The 24856-nt window shown below is 31.8% G+C and overlaps 1 protein-coding gene and 1 non-coding gene across 5 annotated transcripts in view; one reads left to right on the top strand and one right to left on the bottom strand.

The window, feature by feature from the left end:
* Nrx-1 (Neurexin 1) overlaps positions 1-24856 on the bottom strand; it is a 212125-nt gene that overhangs the window by 55247 nt on the left and 132022 nt on the right. For 3 of the 4 annotated variants that reach the window (XM_067349190.1, XM_067349191.1, XM_067349193.1), the window contains 7 exons: positions 24712-24786; positions 13246-13353; positions 11966-12158; positions 8830-9021; positions 7702-7845; positions 7271-7488; positions 4071-4179 (listed from right to left, as the gene is read on the bottom strand). In XM_067349190.1, coding sequence (XP_067205291.1) covers positions 4071-4179; positions 7271-7488; positions 7702-7845; positions 8830-9021; positions 11966-12158; positions 13246-13353; positions 24712-24786 — 1039 coding nt within the window. The remainder of the gene's footprint in view (positions 1-4070; positions 4180-7270; positions 7489-7701; positions 7846-8829; positions 9022-11965; positions 12159-13245; positions 13354-24711; positions 24787-24856) is intronic. The other variant, XM_067349194.1, reaches the window with a different exon arrangement.
* Positions 8455-8536, top strand: TRNAS-CGA (transfer RNA serine (anticodon CGA)). The gene has a single exon. It is a non-coding gene; the product is annotated as a tRNA-Ser (tRNA).

Here is a 24856-nt window from a genome sequence, read left to right as displayed (position 1 = left end):
AATAATAAACTTTGAATAATATGTTTACATGTATGCAAAATACAAAATATTTGAAAAATACGCGCATCTATCTCTAAAATAATATCAATCTTTCTGAATTTTATAATATTGTTCGTATAATTTAAAGTGCTAGATAAGAGTTGTAGATTTCAAGTTTTTAATTTTAAGAAACTTGTATTTTGCAGCAAACTATAGCAATTTCTAATTCGCCATTTGTCCCATTTATACAACTTACGAGGTGAGCGCGATGAGAACGTTCTCTCGAAACTTGCGTGAAAAATCGCCAGAGAAATTTTTAATTTCATGTGCGCGCTCGTCGATCTTGCGAAACTTTCTTGGCAATTTACATTAGTTATTCATATCTATAAAATGAGCAAGCTGACGCAATTACTGGTCTTTTTACTTGTCGAACCATTTGAAGATATCTCTCGTATATTTCTTGTTCTTACGAATAATTATAAGGTTTAATTATTTAATGTAGTTAAATTTTGTATATATAAAATTATCAGTCAATTCTCTTTAGATATATTAAATATATATATGTTTCCATAAAAAAAAGTCGGATTTATTTTTTATATTAAAGATGTATTACGCTGTACAATATTAGCTAAAAGTTGTGTGTAAAAATTTAAAATGTTTATGGTTTTATCATAATATTTTAAACAATACATTATTTAAAATATGTAAACCGTATTTTAATCTGCGCCTTTTATAAAATGAAAGCTTGAAGCTACAGCCACATCTAATGATTCATTCGAGCATTGTCAACGATAACAGCCCAAAACAGTGAGGTAGTTAACTTTTGAAATGCTTTATCGTGTCAATTTTCGCGTTTCGTCATTTCGACAAATGACAATACCGATACCGCACGAGTGATCGCGCGACGCGCGATGATCGAGAGGAGGCGGAAAATTATTTTCCGCGCGAAAACGCTTCCCGTACCCTCTCTGTACGAGGCACCGGCCGCGTCGTACGGCGCATAAATCTTGGTAGACCAAATGATACGCCGCGGTGAATCTACCGACTGATAAATCTCGATGTGGAAATTGATTATTGGAAGGGTATTCTCTATAGCGAATCCGCCCTCGCCTCGTGTACACCTGTATTTATACGCTCGGGGCAATTTGGTGGTACAGTGCAGTTAATCCGTATCCTCTTTCTCTCTCTCTCTCTCTCTCCCTCTCTCCGCATTTTCTCCGCTTTTTCACCAAGCACACACATTCGATTTCCGCCGAATATTTCTGTTCTCCAATTTCGAGGACACCATAATTTTGCTGTGAGATAATTAAGATTGGCATTCACGTTTATCGCATTTACTGCTTTTTCTATGTGATATAGGATAATAGTTCTCTCGGAGAATACTTTTAACTGTTTTTTGCGAGTTACAGATGATTAAAAATATAACGGTTTTAAATTTAACGCTACAACGACGTCAAATTAATGTGATATGAGAAAATATTTTTAATGCTAACGATGTTAAAAGTTAAAAATTACGAATGTAATAGTATAATGTCAACAACATTCTTTCTCTCACACAATATTACAGGTTGTATTTCGCGATTACTCGAATTTATGAGAACATTATACGCTGGGATGTGCTAAGCGCGATTTTCCATGTCGTCTGTCATCTTCACTTTCCATATTTTTGTGTTCTTATATCTCTATATATTTTTTTCTTGACTTCTTTCTCGACTTCCGCCGCGAAATTTTTGCGGCCGCCACCAGATATCTATTTATGTTAAATAGGGATTTTGAAATACGATATTGCTCCCATGCGTGAGCTCTCGCCTTGTGGCGAGAAGTTCGAATGTGCACATGCATACGATGCACCAGGACCTTTCGAACCGGTGCAATCGATGCGACGTGCAAAGTGCTGCATCGAAGTGTCATGAGAGGAAAATTTTCCTTCTCGAAACTTGTAACACATCGTATGAGATTTACCATTAAAAAGTTACTGCATTTCCATATATTTCCGCACATTTCCGTAGTCTTTTTTCCGTATCAATCATAAAGTCGATTTATCTTACAGGATATTTCTTATTGAACATATTTTCTTCCAATCGCACATTTTTCCACCAAAGTAATAACTCCATTTTGCGCATATTACTTATCATTTTCAAATAGTTGAAAAGTGCTTTTCTAAAGAATCAATATCCGAGTCAGGAAGATTGTATAGAAGTCTCAGTCTAATTTTTTCATAGCATCTCGTTCGCTCTTATGCTCATTACAAATTGAGGTTTAATTTATGGGACGATTTTAAGCCGCCTATAAAAGCTTTAGCGCGAGGAAAAGGTCTACTGATTACGGTAAAAGCAAAGCTGCTGGTGTCGATATTTTGAGAATATAAGAGCTCCGCTTAATAAATTTATCGCGTCCGAACCTGCGCAGTTATATTATGAGATTCTATATATTATGTATTTATAGGAATATAAATATATAGAATATATATTTATGAGATTCTATAAATTCTGCTAAATGTAATACAAGATAATGTTATTTATTATTTATTTACTGTTTTCCTGAGAAAATTATTTTTTGAAACATTCTTTTAAACGATGCACCTCGAAATATTACTTGTCATCAAAAGAAAATGATTAATTATTCAGGCCAAAAAATCAGACTAAAAAATCAAAACTTTATTTTCCCGCTTTATTCTAATATTTAATATATTATTTTCTTTGGGCGCAAAACAAGAACTAAAATTCGTTTTTGTCTCTCTCCTTCTTTCTCTAACATCGTGAAATGGAATTGTCTTTTTCTTCTCGTTGTCGCTTGCATCTTGCGATCGATGACGCCGTTTATACCGCTTTCGCTGTACGAAACCAATCAACTGTTTTGCATCTGGTACCGACACACAATTTGCTGCACTTTGCGCGTCCGACGGCATCTCGTTTCCATCGTGTTAATAATGCAGTTCGCGTCTACCATCTAAATTAACCAGCTCTTCTTTCCATTTGCCAGCATTCTCATATTTTACGTTTAATTATCTAAAGTTTCATAGATATTTTAAGTTTATTTTAATGATAAGAATAACATTTTGCATATATACGACACATTGTTACGAATGTTACGTAATTTAATTAAAAATTTAATAAAAAATATTGACAAAGAAATTAAACACAGAAAAATAAAACGTCTTACTACAAATTTAGATTTTTCTTTGGTTCTTTTAAAATCTTTTTAACTTTAAAAATATTTTCAAGATATTCGCATATTCTGTAACATTAGTGATGGAGAGGATTGTAAAGTACAAACTAAATGCAGGATTTCTGATCCAATTCAAATTTCAGTTATGGTTACAATGTAATAAGACATCTACGGTTTCAGTTATAGTTTCGATTACGGTTCTGGTTCGAATGGAAAAAGAGTATTGAATTCTGGCTATTGGTTTCAATTTTGGTCTAGTACAATTTTGAGAACAAAGAAATTAATAGAGGCGTGGAGAGAAGCAATATTATAGAACTAGTTGGGTAATATGAATAAGGGTAATATGAGACTATATTCCTTTCATATATTACATGCCGCTTTTAGCAATAATTAACAAAATTAGTAAGTGGATGGTAAATTTTACTGTTTTAATTTGTTTTGACATTTTTGAAATTTTAGTAAGTAAATATAAAATGTGAGTACACCTGTGCTGTCGAAATAAGCTCAATGATTTACAGTAAAAGTTTTCGAGTTTTAAAGTTGTCCAAGTTTCAAGTTAGTTGAAATTAAAGTGGAAAGACATTATCAGTCTTCTATCACAATTTGGTTGAAAATTGAATTTTATGTTAAAAAAGTTACATTTTTATTGTAATTTATTTTTGCACAAATCATCTATTAACTGACTGTCCATAGCTTTGACAATTTTTTGATATAATTCTGACAGTTTTGCATATACAAAACGCATATGTATTTCGTATCGATAAATTTCATGAGTTTTTGAATTCTGTTTCATGATAATATCTATTACTTCTAACAGAATATTTGTGTTTTAAAAGTATAATGTTTGGATATAATTATAATGTATAATTTTTCGGAATGATTCAGAGTAGTGCGTATAATAACATTATTTTAAATGTACATACCTCGTATTGGTGTTTCATCGTCGATCTGGAACTTGAGTGAATTAAACCGTCTGGAAAACCTCAGAGTGTGCCACATGTCATCGTTAAGACCTTGTCCAGCCTCCAGTATCTGAAATAAAGAAATGTAGATTAAGCCCGTTGCATCTTTCTTATTATTGCTAATAAAATCTATATTGACTTTAAATATACAGTAAAGCGCGCTTAAAGTGTAACAAATTAAATTTCAATAAAACAGATATTTTGCATCACAAATAATTTTCTGAAAAACTTTAGTACAATCAAGAATTAAATTAATTATTTATTAGATACTTGATATTTATTTATCAGATTCTTTGACTAATATCACTGATTTTATTAATTTTTACTTATATATGCATAATAATGAAAAATATAATGACATATATGTTATAAATATTTGCATCAATTGCACCAGATGTTCAATTTTTATCGCATTTTGTAGCAAACGTCATTGTGTCATTGTGTCACAATGGTTTCATGCTATCGATAGACCATCTCTGAGATGTCTGTCATTTGGCTAAACCCTATAAATCCAAGCAACTCGTCACTATCTGGCGCAGTTCTCATTGCAATATGTGATATCATACGTCATGTGACACGTGACGCACGTTTGTCATCCAACGTCACCTATGTACCGTCGCTATTGCCATTGAACATTATTATTGCAAGTACCAACTTGTCGTTCAATTTCCCTCAACAATCGCTGTAAGCATATTTTCTACACTTTAACAAGTTTAAAAATGATTGAAAATTTATTGAAGAAAATCGACTTCAACTTCGTCAAAAGCTGTGACTGAACAAAATGCGATACATGATATGACTTGATAAATTGACTTGATAAATTGAACAGTTTTTATTAAATTATTTTTTGCACACTTTCTTCGAAACTTTCCAACCTTTATTTAAATCAAAGTTAAGCTAACTATAAAAATGTAAATCTAACTTTGCGTGGAGGTACAATTTTACAAAACCTATATAATGTAAAATGTAACATTATGGAAATTGCGAAATTCGCACAAGTAAAATTATCGAGAGAAGAAGCTTACCAAAATAGATTTTATAAATAATCTTTAAGTTTATGTAATGTTTTATAAAAAGCCGCAATGTTACCAAATAATTTATCCTTCATATATAAATATAAAATAGTAATTATATGGTTAATTATAAAATTTATAATTAAACATATTAGAAAAATTGTGCATATTTTTGATTAATTTATTTATAAACATGTCAATTGTGTAAATATTATAGTTTCTTTTATTATTATGACTTATATATTTTTGTTTGCAGCAATCGAAAAAGTTAACAGATCGCCGAAAATCGTGATTAATTCCGACATAGAGCTTGTAAGTTGATGCGATAAAAATCTTCATTGAAACGCTAGAACTTTGTAGAAACTCCTCGGAAATCCGGTTTTCTGTAGACTAATCGTCGAGCACCGCATTATCGTATCAATTATTCCATCCAATTAACGAGTCCGTGTAGGTACAGAGATTGAAACATTACCGTAAATTACCGCGCGCCTTGTACGCTCGCATTTATATGCGTGTACGTATACGTCCGTACGTTGGTTCTTCATTCGCGCGTGAGCACGAGAGTTCCAAATGACTTCGACCCAAGATTGTTAATTCAGCTTGCCGCCGCTTAACACAATATCTGAGAGTTTAATATCCGAGATAACAATACCGCGTGTGTGCAATGGATTACTGCTTTTCATAAGTAATTACCTGCAAATCTTATTAAATTGGCACAAAATTGCCGAATAATTATATGCATCAGATTGTAAGTAATTAAAAATATGAAGAAAACAACTAATGTGCCACTGAATGTAATTTTTAAGTTATAATTATATATTAGCATAATTAAGTCATAAATATGAAGGAAAAAGAGAAAAAGATAAAATGTACATTTATGCATTACCTAATGAAATAGCTGCGAAATCGCATTGGCCGATTTTACCGTTCGTTCGACCGGAAACGTCGCGATTGCAGAATTGCTTATGTATTTTCACGTACATGTGGATGGTGTTGGAGATTGCGTGAACGAGGGGTTGCAGGATGCATTCAGAAATGCATTTGGCTCCCGGGAAAACGATCGATGGAGCAGCGCGGAAGTGCTTTTCGCGACCTTGGAACAGTACTCTTATTGATTCTTAACAATTTCGAGATTTGAAGTAAATTATTTTGTATAAATTATTTTGAATAAAGTATTTTGTACAATAAAAGTTTTGGATATATATATTACATAATCTCAATATATACACTGGACTAACACTATTTGTAATTATCAAAGTTATTAAAATTTTTATTTTACGTATTTAAATTGTTATATTTTTGATTAAAATTTATGATAAAATATATAAATACATTTTTTTTGAAAAATCTAAAAGCTTCTGAATTTTAAGAGTACGCTATATCAAATATAATTATTTTAAGTCTACCGCCGCGTTTTCGGAAGAGCCGCGTTAATACAACAAAACAAAAAAACCATTATGCGTGTTATCCGATGCTTCGGAAGCAATTGCCGAGAGTGCGTTTTGTGTGTCCAATGCTTCCGTCAGAAAGAATATTCCGTTACCCGGAGATGAGAGCCGCCAGCCATTTACTTGGCGGATGCTGCTGCGGGTGACGTATTAAGTTAACGTCATGACGTCGCTCGCAACGAGAGAACGATCTATGTCGACTATATTAGAGCGACGTTCAACATCGAAGATGCTTCGGGAATGTAAATCCTCGTGGACTACGCGGCCCTTTAACTTTTGAATGAGTACTCGCTGACATTAAGTGGATCGAATTTGTCCGAGCTAAATTCAATATCTTATCCTTTCAACACAGCATGTCCTTTATTTGTGCTTAATAATATGTGACATTTATGCAAAAAATATAAAATCCAAAAGTATATTTTAATCTGTATTATGGATTTATATATAATTTAATGTGCTATAAATTTATGTCTAATTTAAATGTTAGAAAAACATTATATTATATTTTTGCGTGAACGCGATACTAAAGTATTAGGATAATATTTTTAATTGGAGCATATGTGCGTATGTAAATTGCAGTCTTAGCGCTTTTATACAATTAAATAAATGGTATTAAATTTACTGGAAACGTCAATATCGTGCTAAAGTAATATTATTCATGTAGATTATTCCGACAATTTCAATTGTCTCGTAATCTTACCTTTTCTCGATCACCAATGTGAATCAGCATCTGCGCCTTGCTCTCCTTCAGATAAATTTGCAAACGGTCGGGGTTGTTTTCCAAGCTTGTCGCTAAAAGAAGGCCACGTGGTTTCGCTGTCTTAAAACGTATAACGATTTCCTCCGCCTGCGTCCTGGAATCTTCCGGCATCAGCGCTGTCATTTGCTGCGTGCCGTTCAGATGCAGTGTCGATGCATCTACAATAAACATAATAACTTGTCATTTATAAAAGAAATTAAATTTTAAATCTTATAATTGACTTATTATGCTGTTGTAAAATGCAATTATTATAATAACATTAACTTGTTTTTTTATTTTAAGAAGCAGAAAATGTTTATTCTTTAGATTAGATGTGTTAGAATGCTAATTTTTTTTGAAGGCCATAATAAAAATTATAATTATAATTTTACCTTTTCCACAGGTGGGTCCTGTAAAAGGTGTGCCGGTGCAATCGCAGTGAAATCGATTCCAACCTTCGAGGCAATGGCCATTGTGCATACACGGTTGCGAAGGACAATGTGCGGGTTGAATATGGCACGCGGGTCTCACTGCACCTGTAAAAATTACACAAAAATATGATTGAGAGATGCAGAAATCTATTTTGATCCAAGATTAAATGTAAAATATGAAATACTGATATATATACGTATATATAATTATAGCGATTATCCTAATTATACCACAATATTGATTTTTGATTTATGATTTATTTATGTTACATTAATCTAATTATTCTGAATTAGAATCTAAAAATTAGAATTAGAATCTTATTACAAAAAAATTATAATTTATAATTATTTTTAATTGTAATTGTATATTCATCAATATAAAAAATAAAGAATAAAGCATATAACGACTACGCTATTATAATTTAACATTATATGATTTACAATTAATTATATTTTAATTTTTCATTTCTTTTTTTATTTTGTGTCATTAAATAGCAATTTTCTTTTTTTAACTTAAACTTGTAGAGTATTAATGTAACACATTCATTTACTGTAATACCTTTATTTTTAGATAAATTATAAATCCGATCGTTTATTATTACATAAATATATATTTTAAGATATTTTTGAAAGTTTATGATATTTAATGTTTTTTCTTAATAGGGTAAATCATATGACGTATGAAGTTTATGAGATAGCAGGGTGGAGCCGTAAGCTGCGGTGTCCGAGTGGTTAAGGAGTCAGACTCGAAATCTGATGGGCTATGCCCGCACAGGTTCGAATCCTGTCCGCAGCGAAATTCTTTTTTTTTTTTTTTTTACGATAACGATAGTGAAAAACTACGTTTCTCTATTTATTTTATAAATATTAGTAATATCACACACCGCGGGATATTTTTATCAACAAATAGTTAGTAAACACAGTTATATCACACAAGATGAGAAAATATTTTACTCCAGAAATTGATAGTGACGATTTATTCATTGTTACGTTTAATTAATTTAAAAAAAAATAGATCCTAGCTTTTATAAAAACAGTGTGTAAATTAAACATTAATTTACTCAACAAATTTAAAAGTAACCCACTTACCGGAATCCTGCTGCTGTGCGTATCCCGCGATATCTACTGTATGTCCATTGATAACGAGATCCCTCATGCAACCTACGTAACCTTGTCGAAGAGCTCCCGTCCACAAAACAGGCGGCACAGTTAAGGGTGCAAAGGGTGCACCCACACCACCGATATACAACAAGCCATCTAAGTCTAATTGCGTAGAATCGCCTGCAAGCAAGATTATTAAAAGGTTCCGTTAAAAGCTGTATCTACATATTATAGATATAATTGTATATTCACATATAGAATTAAATGAAATATCGATATCTATAAGTAGAGTTCAGAAGAAAAGTGGACCAAGTCCTTTTTTTAAATCCATGTATAAATTACAAAAAAAAAAAAAAAAAAACAGTTTTCACTAAACGATTTAAAAGTGAATGCAAACGTTTAAGTTAAAATTAAAAGAAACTATAGTACCTATGAAAAACAGGTATATGTTGCACACAATTAGAACAACTTTAACTTTAGAACTAATTTTCTAATAATTCACAAAAATAGATTTGATCCATTTTTCCTCTAAACCCCTGTATGTATATATAAATATCTTATATATGTATAAAACTATTTCACATAAAAATTATAGACATTTAAAATAATATATAAATCCTTGTACTAATTATATAGCGTGATCCTTCTTAAACGCACATAATAGAAAACAATTGCAGAAGATTATAACTAAGCGAATCAATAAAGATTTCTAAAATTATATGTGAAATAAAAAAATTTTAATTACTCTAAATAAATATCAAAACTGAATAAAGAATAAATAAAAACATTAGAGAACATACAACAAGTCTGTTAACATTAGTGCTTGACAAATGAGCGAGAATATATACTGTGTTTATAAATATAGGTACTACCTAATGAAAATTGATCGAGAATTGTTATTAAGCACTAACTAAACTGAGCTTTCCAATGTTCCCCTGTATTTTCGATACCTTGACATTTCGTAGTTATATAAAGTGTATTTTTAATTCTCTACCTTGTACACGCTCTGATATTTTTTCAATGTTATGAGTCTAAAAATTCTATATTTTTGATATATTGACATTTCAATACGTGCATGAGTATGTGTATATACGTGAAAGAGAGAGAAGAAAAGGAGAACGCATGCATCGAAATGTCATTATATCGAAAATGTAGAATTTATAGAGAGATGTGTAAAAACATTTAAAGAAACACATCAATAAATATACGTGATAGAAAATAAAAGATATTACGTATATAATACACGTATTTGTTTTTTCTCTCAAGTTATTTGAATATGGAGACTGATTTATCATTTTATATATAATAGACTTTGTGATATGATTAAATTTTTATAACTTGATTATTTTTTAAGTTTATTTTTTTAATTTGTCTTAGAATTGTGGATCCGTGATTACGTATCTTATTAGACTTTTTTGTTCAGAAAATATATTTTCCTATTTATATTCTGCCTCTGAAATTCAAATTTATTTCGTTTGCTTTTATCCATATTGCGGGTAAACAATTTATTTCAGAGGGGACGCGGAAGCCAAAGATCTTTTTCTGCGCTTGGCAGTGATCCGCGTTATTTGCTCGCGGTTTTACAGAAGCGCAAGAGCAGAATTGCTCCAGGCTCTGTTGGTAGGATTCAAAGGCAAATTTCGTTGGCAAATTAACCGTCCGTGTAATTTGGCTAACCACGATAGGCTATGCTCATGGTAAGGTGGAAACAGTGTGACATAGTTTGACTGAAGTTATAAACTTATTTCGAAAATGTTCGATGAGTGAAAAGAGAAAAAGTCAGAAAACAGATAGATGAGCAGAAATGAAAACATTTAACATGTTTTAGGAAAATTTTCCCGAGAAACTAAAATCAATAAATATAGATAATAAATAAGTACAACATACAAATTAATTAACAAATAAATTAGTTATTGAAAAAACATAAATTCGAATAAAGTGCGATAAATTTATATTCTGAATATCCTTTTATTACGCGTTAGTCAACTTTTAGACAAGATAAATTTTTTTATAATTCTCTAATTTCGCATTTTTTATTATCTAGTTGAAAAAGTTGTTCTAAAAAAAAAAAAGGATACTGATTTCTAACATTTAGCATTGCGATAATTTGTAATAGATAAATTCTATGCACATTCTGCACAAAAAATAGAAGTAAAATACAATACCAAGAACTTGCTGTAAAATAACAAGTTCAGCAAGAAAGCGGAAATTGAAAATTAGCTTTTCGCTCAACAGTTTTCAAAGAAATCGCCATAATTTTATACAATAAATTATTGTATGTTAATAAATGTTTCTTGAAAAGTTAAATTAGCCAAAAATGAACACTAACGTTACTAAGCTTACAAAAGCGACGCAACATGTGCGTCAGTGTCCTTTATAATGACAGAAAATATCTTGAATACACCATTTTTTATCTCTTCTTCTGAAAATCAGGAGCAATAAGTATTGTACTAATATCTTTTCAGCAATCTTATAAATCATTGTTATCCGTAAAAGGATATATAAACTCTTGCTGCTTCAATGAAATTCTTTTTATCGTTTTTGCGGTATTGGTCGTGTGTTTGCGGCCGTACATACGTAGTGCTTTATCACTTAACCACGGTGCAGTGAGTAAATTCTGGACATCGCGGTCCACCGACGTAAACGGCGAGCTGAGCGGGCCGAGCCACTCATAATTCAGAGTTACACGCTCGAGGACACTTATCTGCCAGGCCGGGCTAGACACTCTATGTATATGGCGAGATAGTTCTTTTTGAAAAACTGCTACTACATGCAAAAATATGCTACAACGGACGATTCATCGATTGCAAAATTCGTAAGTTTTAAAAGAAATATTTAACGTCTTTTCCGGAAAAGCAGATAACTTAAGAAAACAATTATTTATAAATAATTATCCCTAAAATGCTTCCTGAAGAATTTATGCTGCAAAATTGCCACTTGCTTGGTATTAACAATTTTTCCTTTTTTTATACGCCTATTTCTCCTGATTACACGCACACAGTACTTTGTTAAATTTTTGAGAAATAATAAATAATAATTTTTTTCTTCAAAACATTATACTTGTATATTCCTAATTAATATGTTTTTATTTTATTTTAATTCAATCATTATTTCGATTAGTTACCTGGCGTCCGAAAATCGACTGTATAGCTGTCGACGGTGACTCGACCATCTCTCTCAACTCTTCTGAGAGCAACATCGTGCCAAACGCCATCATCGACGCGTGTCTTTGATGATCTCACTTTAACAGGGCCACTTCCAAGATCGGCATGCAGATAAAGATGTCCGCCAAGAATTTCGAAGGCAAACAGATCTTGCTGTAATAAATAGAAACATTTATATTACAGTATTTTTTGCTATTTAAAATAAAACAAATTGTTTTCATATACACATTTCTTACGGTCCAACGTATTTTCAATTTGTACGATATAACGTAAAAACAGTTGCTTTTTATTTAGAAGAAAAATAATATCTATAATTATTGGAAAGTTTTTTCGCAGATTTAACAAAATATGAAGAGATACTATTTTATATCTAAAATAAAGAAAGCTTATTGTCGCAACTTATTGCATTTCTGTTATTGTAGATAGATAGATGAAGATATATTATCATATATTAGCGTATTATTGTTATTAACAGAATTACGAATAAATGAAGATGTATCGTGGCAATTCAGGCTTATCCACCATTGAAAAAGACTTGTTAACTTTAGTAAATAACATTTAATTCGATTATGCTTAATATCATATTTTTTCAACTCTACAATAATGCATTAGCTACTAGAAAAAATATATAATGCAAAATATAACTGTTATATAAGAATATTTTAGATATATTTAGTCTTAACACATTAATTAATATTTATTAATTTGATATTTAAAATTATAAAAATTTTTTTTTTAAATATTCTATTTATTGTTGATAAGTAATATTAATTTTTACATAATTTCCTTGTTTCTTTGCAAACTTATATTTTTTCGTTAAAAAATTAAAACCAAAAATGAGAATATCTTAAAATATTAAATAATTTTTGGCAAATTAAGAGAAGCAGAAATTGTTGACCACGAAAATGAACACTCATCGATCGCACTGCTAGGAGAATGGAATTGTACATCGATAATTAAATTACCGTAATTCGAGTGCAGAACCACAACCGGAACGAGTTTTAGGACAAAAACGGATTGTTATTTCAAAAAGCGTTTTCAATAATTGTACAGATGATTAATTACACTTTAACAGTCACGTTTGATTTTGTTGTCTAAAACCTGATTCTGGGTTATTTTTTTATATCACAAAAGTTAATTAAATTTTATAAATATATTAAAAAATACATTTTTACTATTTGATTTCTGCGACTTTGATGGTCGATTAATCACAATTAAAAAGATGTCAAAGAATACGTACTCTCGTGTGCGCTCCGCTACGGCTATACATAATCAGTCCATTGGGTTCGTTCGTACGAATTTTGAAGGATATACTCCCAGACTTGGCGGCCTTCCAAGGTGGCAAAACCTGAAACAAATGAGACAGATGGTTCTTACTACATCGCTCTAGGGCCTAAGAAAAAAAAAAGACAAGGAAGAGCGAAATGGAAGAAGTCGTGTCGTCCTTGAGAAGAATGGACGAGCTAGCCTCGTCGTGCCCAGCATCCGCAATCTTTACGTGCAATCTTACGAATCCGCTATTCATCATGGAACGCTTGAAAGAATCAGATCACTCGTTTAAGCATAAGCAATGACGGAAAATCGTTGCAGTCAATATAACAGTGATGTGTAAACTTTCTCCGCAAATGTTGATTTACGCATTTTACGCACTTTGATTACTTATTTGAGGTGCTGCCAAATCTAAAATTTTGTAATTTTTAAAATAACCATTTTACTTTATTTGATTTGCAAACATTGTCCAAAATTTTAACATTTCTGTTTAAAAAATTGATAAAATTTCTTTAAAAATTTCATTTTAAAGTTTTATAAGATTTTAAAAATCTTTTCAAAAACGTTAACTATGGTTTTATTTTAAAGCTGATAATGATTATTCGATGTTTGCAGTATAACCAGATACAATATTTGTTTGTATACGTTAATTATTTTAAGCGGTTAGCCGCTCAATGAGATTCATACACTACACACATGCACACACATACTTACAAATATCTATATGCATCTTTGGATTTCTATATAAAGTACAAAATATTGTCTTTATAAAATATTTTTTCCAATATTATCTTAAGTATATTTCAAATAGTTTCAGAGATATTTCCTCGTACACTCTTGTCGAATGACAATCATTCCTTTGTCAGTCGCGTCAGATAAGAACGTTTTTTCCACAAAATAAAACATTTGCAATTTTGCAATTTTGCACACAATATAAATATTTCTTATGCCATATTTGTTAGCAATTATATAACGAATTAACAATGATCGAGCAATGTTCGTTTCGTGTCTATATAAGGTAAAGGACAAAAAATATATGCTTTTGACAGTCCGAAGTATGAAACTCATTTTGTGCATCAACGGTTTGCAAAATAATAGAACGTTGGTAAACATGCGTAGAGAAAAATCCGAGAAAATCACGTATTGCTGCCGCAGTCCCGTGGAGCGAACATAGACACATACAAAACGTTCCAGCGAAATCGGAGACACGAGAGAAAAATACGCCGCATTCTGCATGGACTGCATCGCGCAAAGACCGGAAATAGTCGGTCGAAATAGCGAGTTACCTTCGTATATTGCGCGTCGTGTTTAGCCGTTTCCGCGTTTGCTCGCAAGAATGAACTCCGCATCCGAATCCAAATGAAAGCATTTCGTTGCCATTACTAATTTTATTCCAAGATTTTATTTCTCGTGGATTTTTGAAATCACTTATTTTCGTTCAGATTTTTCTATTTTATTCCATTTTAATTGCATCCTTAACATTCTAATGCACATATAATTTTCTAAATGTATTATTATTATATTTTTATTGCAATTTTATTAAATGTAATTTTTTAGAATATTAAACACAAATAAATTTTTAAAAATAGATATTAACAGGCAAACTTGTTAATTAAACTCGATAAAGAAATAAAATCAAATATGTAAATAATGAAATACGTTGGTTATAAATTTGCCTCTTTCTGTTGTAAATTCTTTGCGTTTCTTACATTCGATTCGATGCAATCGACGCAGCTGAAAGAAAAGTATACCTCGTGCCGCATTATCCACTTTGACAGTCAAAAGTAGTGCAGTCATATTTAAACGCGCGCGTTATACAGTCAGGTGTGCTTTCTGAATAATGCAGAGCACGCCTAACCGCTATGAATCAGCATCAGACGAAATGGATCCTTTTCCGTTGTAACTCATACCTCTTCTCTATCTTTTCAGCTCTGTAAAGATTCAACATAAGCAAGCGAGAGATGCTGCGATAAGAATATGTTCGTTTTTCTCATTTCTTACGCCAAACAATTTGCTGCTACACTTCAGAAGGGATAAGGAAGCAGTTTCTTTTTACTATTTTTATAATTTAATAAAATTTTCCCCTTATACAAAACCGCAGATAGCACTTGATTTCTTTGTCATTTTAAATATATTATAGTTTGTCTCTGCATTCGAGACTCTGTGAAATTATACGATTTTACGTATTTGTGACATTGATTTTGAAAAGAGAAAAATTTAAAATATCTTTTACATTTTATTATATAAAATACTTGTTTTTAACGATTCAAAAAATCAAAAAATGCATTTTTGTTTAAAATCATTATTTAATAAATAATATTCAAAACGTTAGCAACTCAATTATTCGTTTGACACTATTATAAAACTGCTTTTGCTTTCTTTTATATTGCTAAAGTACAAAAACATAAAAATAAAAATATTTTTTTTCCTATTTTACTTATTATTTTAATAAAAATCAATATTGTAAAAACAAAAAATATACTGCAACTAAAAATAAGTATTAAACAACTAAAATAAGTAAAAATGTAAATTCTAAAGAAAAATTTTTAGATTATAACATGTACAAAATTATTAAAAAACTTAAATATCTGTATTACACAATCTGTGTTACATATCAAAATATTTTTTTTTAAATTATTCTAAAAATATTAAAAAATACAAAAATAAATATTGTAATTATTTCTGTATGCTTCCATTTTTTAATAGCTTCAAAATAATTCAAAATAATTTTGTTTTATTTTTATTTAGTTCTAATCAATTGTGTATATATTGTAAAGCAGAATTAAATAAAGCACCTTTGTTATATGAAGCATTTCGCGAGAGATTCGCAACCTAAAAGAGTCATTGCAGAAAGAGCCATTGCTAGCTTTCTCAGTTTTCTTTTAATTCTTTCTTTTTAAGCTCAAATGCCGCGCAGTAATTAGGCCACTCATACAGACTATCCACAGAACAAAGGACAGTCAGAAATATTTTTCGTCCGAAATGGAAATAGACAAAGCGATCTGTCTGTCGTTGTTAATCAACGTCTAATGAGATGGCCATGACTTCTCTCGATTCTTTCATATTGCTCTTTAAAATACTTTTTTTCTACTCTCGTATTTCAAATATTTAAATACAAAGATAAATGACAAAACCAAAGTATAAAGTGTGACCCAAAAATAAGCGCGCGTATTAACGCTTTCTTTTAATTATGATTCTTTTCCTTCGACGATATAACTTTGGTGTGAGAATATTTTTTTGAAAAAATATATATTTTATATGTATTTTATTTCTATGTCAGGATTTATAAATTGAATTACTTGTTGGATGACTCAAGCAATTGAAAAATAGTACTAATGGGAAAAGACTTCGGTATGAGAGTGTTTTGCGCAATGAGTTGGTGAAAATCGATTGTTGCGATCAAATGTGCGTTAATTTGCTAGTCCAATATACGAGTCGGCTCTCGAGAAGCAAACGCCATAGTAATTAAACTACGCTGTTTTATCTATACACCTGGGTACTTTTTAAAATATATATACATATAGTATCATGTTCAAAAAAATCCTATGCATATATTTTATGTATCTGCAGATAAAAAAAGCTTAATAAGAGACATGTAATGTATCAAATTCCGACAGATATGAATACCTTGAATGGGGGAGACTCGCGACGGCAGGAGGAATAAATAATAAGTCTCGTCACTCAAAGTTTTCAACCCGGCTTTCCATCAGGGAAATTAGTCCTGCCGTCATGGAACTCCAATTACACTTCCAATGTGTGCATGTGTGTGTATTCCTATATTCTCTAAATAAATTAAATTTTATACTTGCAGACAGAAATTTCGGAGTGTACAAGTAATGCTTTTCTGCAAAAAGTCTGTGATAAAAAAAGTTAAATTTTATAAAAGCAATTCTCTAACGATATTAAAACAATGACCGGTTCTTTTAATTCATCCTCGAATCTAATCAAAACATATACACCTTGAACATTGACAGCGACTTTTCAGCAGTCGAAATACCAAAAGTCCCCAAGATTGATACTGCCACAGAAGCATTCGCACAAACGGAAAAACTTTTTCCAATTTCACCTCTGGGAACGAAGTGTACTCCATGGTGGAGCCACGAGACTTTAGACGGTTATCTTAAACTTGAAAACTTTTGCACTACGGAAAAATGGAAGAAAACAAATTCTATGCATGATTTTCCTTTGCATGAGAATGCGACGCGAGAATAATAAAATGTCCAGGTAACGTTAATCTAGAAAAACTCGCGCATTTTGTTGGCATTAATACAGTGTCAACTCAATATCTCAATTGTTACATTGAATTATGAAGTAATTTTATGTGTTAGTTAATAATGGCACATTTGGATGGCGGTACAATAGAAAAGGTGATAGCGCTGGATGTCAAAGTAAATCGGAATTGTAGTAAATCTCTTTTAAGAGTCTCATAGCAATCTCCCTAAATTTTTTCCCGAAAAATCAAAGAAATTGATCTTGAGCGCCTCTTTGTCGAGTGCTATATCTTCAGGACTTTTCTTCGGACACTTCTTACGTTCTTCTGCCAGAGCGAATATCTCTCCGAACAACAATTCCCAAGGACGCGGCGGAGTAGAAGAGTTCTACTTTAGACTCTTGTTCATTCCGGGACTTTTTTCGTTCTTACTTTCAACAAGTTTCCGGAGGACACGCGTTATCGTCGAGAGTGGCTTTCAACGCGATCTTCCTTAACAAACGAACTGACCGACTAGTAACGCGAAGCGATAGAACACGATCATTCCGATCGATAGCATCGTTCAGTTAATTGCCGCAACAATATTCAGTATTAATAATAAATTATATTCGTACAATTTATAATTTATACAATTTTCTATCGGTATTTTAATTATGAATTGACATATGAATTAACAGACATTGCAAACAATATTGAAATATTTTTGCACGAGGCTAAGCATTTTATTCACATAATCTATTTTAATAGCATTTAAACGCGAGTAAATATCCAGAAAATATTTATTTGCATACTGTATCATATTTTATCAAAAAAAAACGTTCTATTTTTTGAAAAAAAAAAAAAAATTCTATATTATATAAACGCACAATAATCTCGACGTGTCAGAAAATTGTTTGAAATAATTTTGCACGGCTATTTGACATTGGATCAAAAAGAGTTTATAAGAATACACACATACACACACACACACCGCACATTCCGTTCATGAACTTGTACGCTCGATCATCTCGTTGCATCTCTTAATCCTCCGAATTATATAGAAACCGGAAATCTCATCCGATCGAGGCAGCCACGCCGAGAAATTCATCTCGCTAGCCCGTTTCACAAAGTGGTGCTTCGTCGAGGATATTTCATCCTGAAACTGGCTATACCTTCCATCCTTTCCACCGTTCTGTCTGCTCACCACGCCCCGCCCTTTTCGCGAAACTCTCCGACCGAGCAGACGATCAATTAGAAAAGTTAAATTACTTCCTGAAATAAATTATTTACTAATCCGCGGGTGACGCTCTTTCGTCCCCTCTCCCCCCCCCCTCCATTTTATGATTCACCAATCCTGTCCAATCCTCGCATCTATCAAGCAATTGTCGATTATATGCGGGATTTATGCCGGACATTCGATTCTCTTACTATGGAAATAGTTGTTTAAAAACAAACATTTCTTGACAGAAATTAGAACAGGTCAGTACTTAGAATAGTAAACAAGGGAATAACCAAGTGATACCATACTTAAAAACTTTTTAAATACTTTTATCGCGTTTCACGTTGGCTTTATAAGGAATATCCGGCTAAATTTATAACATCTTTGTTAATATATTCGCATTTATAACTTATTAATTACCTACTTACAACAACGACGCTCTTGTTACAAGTAATTAATAAGTTTACTTTGTTTCTCGACTCTTCCTCTAGCAGTTTGCCTCTAGGAGAGTAAAAGAAAAAAAAATAAAAAAAAATAAAAATAAAAAAATTTGAAAAATAAAAAGCATAAAAGATTCAGAAAGGAAGATGATGCGTCCGGCATAACCGAGGAAGGTAAATAGACAACCTGTTGTGCGGGCAGGTAGGTCGCGATCACGTGGGAGTACCTGCCAGCTATCTGATTGCGTTACACGACCCACGAGGATTTCCAGCGAATGGAAATGCGTCAGCGTGCAGGCAATATCGGGAGCTATCGGATAACATGTCGGAACGTCTCCTTCTTGGCGAACCGATTCTGACGGATTAAGGTCGCTTGGTATACATATATGCGTTGGTTGGCTGATTAGTTTCCCCAACTACGTCAACGTGAATCCACGACGAATAGCTGGCGTTCCCATCTAAACTAATCGTCGCGCTCGCTTGATTATATATCGAATTATTTCATCCTCGTCGTGAACGTCGCAAAGTTAATTATGCCGCCAGACTGGCCAAATCTCGCTAAATATGTATTAATTATTTGTTAAAGTTTGTTAAAAATACATATATTACAATTTTTTCACACGGTAATAAAAAATTTTACAGCACGGCAATGTGACAGTAGCCTGTGTCACTAATTTACTTGATATTACAATCTTTTCAGATATTATATGTTTTGTTTTGTTGTTACTTTTGTTTTATTGTTAATTAAATTATTGAATTTTGATCAATATTTCAAACAAACAATTCAGATGGTAATTAAAAGTAAGTAATTAAAATAGACGCAGGCAATAAACCTATATGTCAATACGCCGAGTAATAATTTATAACGATGCTTTGGATTTGCGCGATTCGCGGTTCAATTATCCACTATTTTAAACGTCGCATATGACGGCCTTTGTACATATTAATTCACGTCTGTGTTTGCCTGTCGAGCTACGAGCAAAGCTATCCAGAGTTCAGAAACCGCAAGCTGCTTCCTGCAAGCTACTCCGGAGTCTGATGCGTGGAACGTTATAGCCGGGCTTACAACCGCAGTAACTGTGTCGCGCTCCGTAACGCGGTGGCTTTGTTAAAAGTCAAGTGTTTACGTTCGGTGTTCGTATCTTGCCTCAAAAGATCGATTAAATGATCTCTCACCTGCAAACTCCATCGACGATGAAGAGCAAATCCATGCGAGCAATCAAGAATCCTGAAATACATCGTAGAAAACTCGACAAGAATGAATGAAGGGAAAATGGCGGACTCCATGAAAAGCTGGGGGAACGGAGTTCTTTTTAACATTATGTTTGAATGTTGAAGAAAACAGAAGTTTTTCTGCCACGGGAATAGTAGAAATAATTATCGAAGAAAAAAATTTCTCCACTGTATCGGATTGCGTAAACCGATTCTTACTAAATAAATAAGAAGAGTAAAAAGAGAGACCAATAAGAGCTGATCGTTGTCGGTCGAGCGTAATGCTAATCAATTAAAAGTTCTCGGCAATCTAATACTAATATTGTATACTGCAAACATTATTCATTACATCATACGTATACGTGATCACCGATCTTTTAATCGATAAGCATTTTAGCTCGATCAATAGCAATTGGCTTTTACTTGCTCCTTTACTCTCCTAGATTAAACATTTTAAAAGCCAGGTTTTAATACCATCATGTAAATAAGAATGTTCATCTCGCAAGCAGAAAGTTTAATTCTAGAAAAAAAAAAAAAAAAGGTTTCGAAACATAAACACATTGATAAAAACACACGTAAAGTGCACATCGTAAATTAAAAAGAAACCTCGAAGGAGCGATAGGATAGAAGATGAGTGCCCCGGGGGGGTTGTTGCCGGAATGAGGAAAGGAACTTTTGGCACGGAGTAATCGAGAAATATATATTCAAAGTTATTTCAAGTGTTTTCTTACCCAGAGCCCCACCGTGTTGCAGCTGCGCAAGAATTACGATATTGGTGTCGTGGTTAAGCGCGGCATATATATACGTCGAGGCTTTAGTAGACGAGAATTTAGGACTATCTTACTCGCGCGAGGTGAGAGAAACGAAGTAGAAAGTGTGTACACGCGTGTTATGTATGTGTATTGTGTATGTTGCGTGTATGTACCGTGTGAAACGACTGTGAGACGGTTTCGGCCTGATTCTGGAACTGATTATCAATTATGGCATATATCGATAAATCTGAAATTTCTCTCTCTCTCTCTCTCTCTCCCCTTTTCACTCTCCTCTCCTCTCTCTCTCACTCACTCTCTCTCTCTCTCTCTCTCTCCCCCTCTCATTCTCTCTTTTCTTCTTTCTTTTCTTTTTTTCTTTTTGGTAGTCATCGGTGTATCGATGACACAGCGCGCTTTTCCCATTGTTACCGAGCGATGCTGATACAGTGAATATTAAAACTGCGAACACACGTGTTTGTGTTATTAGAAGCAGATTTCAAAATTATAATAATATTGTTACACAAATGTAGTATATTTCATGAAGCATTGGTATCTTTTAATTTGATTCATTTTGATTGATTGCTTGTTTTGATTAGATTATTATCAATTGCTAATGAAACATCAACAATAAATATATATTAGTTTGCAAATTAGTTGCAATAGTTGCATTTAAATTTACGTGTCCATACAATTTTTATTTTTATTATATGATTTTTATTAATAAAGTTTTTGCAATACAAATTATATGCACGGATAGAAGGTAACTGTATAAAGAGTTATTTTTATGACCGTACTCTCTCTGTCTCTCTCTTTCTCTCCCTCACTTTCTTATTTAGATTTCTCTAAAAATATATACACGTGTACTATACATACACATCAAAAGTATTCAAAGGCAAGCATTTTATAGCTAAAATATTTCTTGAAGTTTGTGTATATGTATATGTATCATATTATTCGAATCTGCCATAAAACCACTCGCTTTGACTACTACTTGTGTACCCAATAACTTTCAAGACCAAAGCTTGTAAAAAAAAAAAGATTAATACACAATTTTTAAGAACAGAAATTTTTCAACAATTAAAACTTGTAATATTAAAATGTAAGAACTTTCGAAAATCCGAAGTAATAAAAAATTTGATTTAATTTAGTCTGCTTCTTAGTGCTTATTTCTTTTGAAACACATATATGTTTCAGCATTTCTGGTAACAGCGGGGTCAATCGGCGTCGAATCTGCTCTTTCGTCCTGAAAATATAATTAGACGTAGTTTTTGGCGTCAACATGCAGGCGGGTGCATTTCGTTCGTTCTTCTTTCCTCATGCAGCTTGGTGCTCGAGCTAAAGGCCATTATCAGACGCTCATTGATCACTCATTCCGTGAGGCAAAGAAGATGATTCGATGAAATGATTATTATTACCGATAGATTGAAATCAAGAGAGCACAATGAGCTTTAATCTGCCAAACATTAATCACATTCGACAAGAAATAATTTGATGTTATTAATCGCGCTCACAGTCATTTCGAAGAAGCAAATCAGATGATCAGTTGTTTGAGTTTTATCAGCAATTTACCAATTTACATGAGACTTATATACTTTCTTTGTATATATAAGAGAGTATAGAAGATTGATTATCTGTTCTTTTATCTATTTCCAAAAAATTTAGCAAAAATATATCGTTGGTAAAAATATTTTTCCCTTTTTTTGAAGAATAATAAGATTTTTTGATCCAGCTCTAAATCTGGTTAATTTTATAATAAAGATATTGAATCGCAATGATAGAAATAATGATGATGAGAAGAGTAGATTATTGCGTGCATGTGCAATGATTAGTGGTGTACCTATAGAGCTAGCTTAAGTGTCGTGTGCGTATATTATTTACGCGTGAACTATGTACATATTGTGGCTGATTTCCTAACCATTCGCAAGAAAGCGCTTATGGAAAGGATTATTAATACGATTATCGACAACAAATCAAACATTTACAAAAATTATTATCAATTCATTCAACAAATTATTCAATAATATTAACATTCAATATAATACTTATAATTATTAATTTATAAAATATACTTATAAATATAATTATGCTTATACAATTTTCTAAATTGAGACAATTATAATTCTGTTTTGAATAAAATAGTTGAGCTTTGTCTCATGCATTTTTTTGTTTGTAATAATTTGTCTCAGAACAGATTGCATAATATTCAATGTGGAAATTTATTATTTAAATGAGAATAAATAATTTATAGCAATTGGTAAATTAATATTTTAAACAGTATTTAGATAATCTTTCTCCGTTGTCACAGCAATTTCCATAAAGTCAGTAATTTTCATGCCGTATTTCCGTGCCAATCATCCTTTTCACAAGCTGCGTGTTTCTTCAATAAAGGAAAAAAAGTAAAAGAGAAAACAGAAAAGTAGGAAAAAGAAATAAAGTTAGACGTAACGTAAGCACTGTCAATATATAAAATAAATTATTTAAAAAAAAATAAAATAGATGTATTCAAGTATTAAAATATTCAAGTATTAAAATATTCAATCGTCCAAATATCATTTTCTCGCATATATTATATGAACTTTCATAACGTCTACATTTAAAACTAAATTTTATTGCTTTGTTATTGTAACCGTTATTGTACAGTGAATAATAATAAATGTAATATCAATAATATGTTATAAAATTATTCGATTAATAATTTATTTATTTTCGTAATACGGACATAATTTGAAAATTAATTTGTATTTAAAAAACCCATGTATTTAATGCAGTTTAGAATGACATCGGAATGAGCAAGAGATTAATAATTGCTTTCCTGTTATTATGCTATGAATTTAAAACGATACCAATTGTTCTGTTAAATTTAATGTTTTCAGTTGAATTTAATGTAATCAAGATAAACGTTTTGTACAAAGTGGCCATTATAAATAAGTTATTTGAAGTTTTTGTTTATTCAAGAATATTTTTTTGCTTTTTTAATCTCACTTAACGATTTTAAAAATAGAAATTCTTGTTTCTAGAAAATGTTAACATTTTCAAACCTCTTCTTTCAAATATTAAGCGATATTGAATAAAGTTATTTTCTTACAAAACATTTACATAAATTATTCAAGTATCCATTTTTATGTTTTTACTCCGAATAATTACACTACACGTATATCACGTATGATGTTTTAACAATATTTTTACTTTATCTATGAATCAATGTTACACAATAAGAAAAGTTTTTATGATCTTATTAACATACAGTTGATATACTTATTTCTGGAAAATTTAGAAATATCAGAACATTTTCATTTTCTACTATTTGAATCTTCTCGAGTATCTCGAATATCATCTATTTTTTTAAAGATCGAATAAAGTAAAAAAAAAATAAGAAAAGAAAGAAATAAATAGGAAAGAAAAAGAAGAGAAGTAGAGAGTAAGATAGAGAAAAGGAGAAGAAGAAGAAAGTGCTCTGGTGATCACTTCTTTCTAAGAAGCTAAGTTCTCGCGTGAAAGTTAGCCAATTAGGTATATACAGGTGCGTGTCCGGGCCAGTCAAATGAGAGCTCGCGAGCTGAGCTCTCAGCTTCATCTCTTTCGCTTGCTGATTTTTTTTTTCAAGCTTTTGGATACTGAGGCTTACCAGGTGGGACTCTGGGCTGGTGAAGGTGACCAAAGTGCCGTGGAGTCGCCTTGCATTTATCATCGCTCCAGCCTTCTTTACAATTGCAGTCCAATAGCGTGCGTTGGCCCAAGTTCGACCACGTGGTGGGCGCACGAGGGTCAGC

This window comes from Linepithema humile, chromosome 2 (genome assembly GCF_040581485.1).
Source record: "Linepithema humile isolate Giens D197 chromosome 2, Lhum_UNIL_v1.0, whole genome shotgun sequence".
Lineage (NCBI taxonomy): Eukaryota > Metazoa > Arthropoda > Insecta > Hymenoptera > Formicidae > Linepithema > Linepithema humile.
The sequence above is the reverse complement of the archived record's forward strand: the minus strand, read 5'-3'. Positions and strand labels throughout refer to the sequence as shown.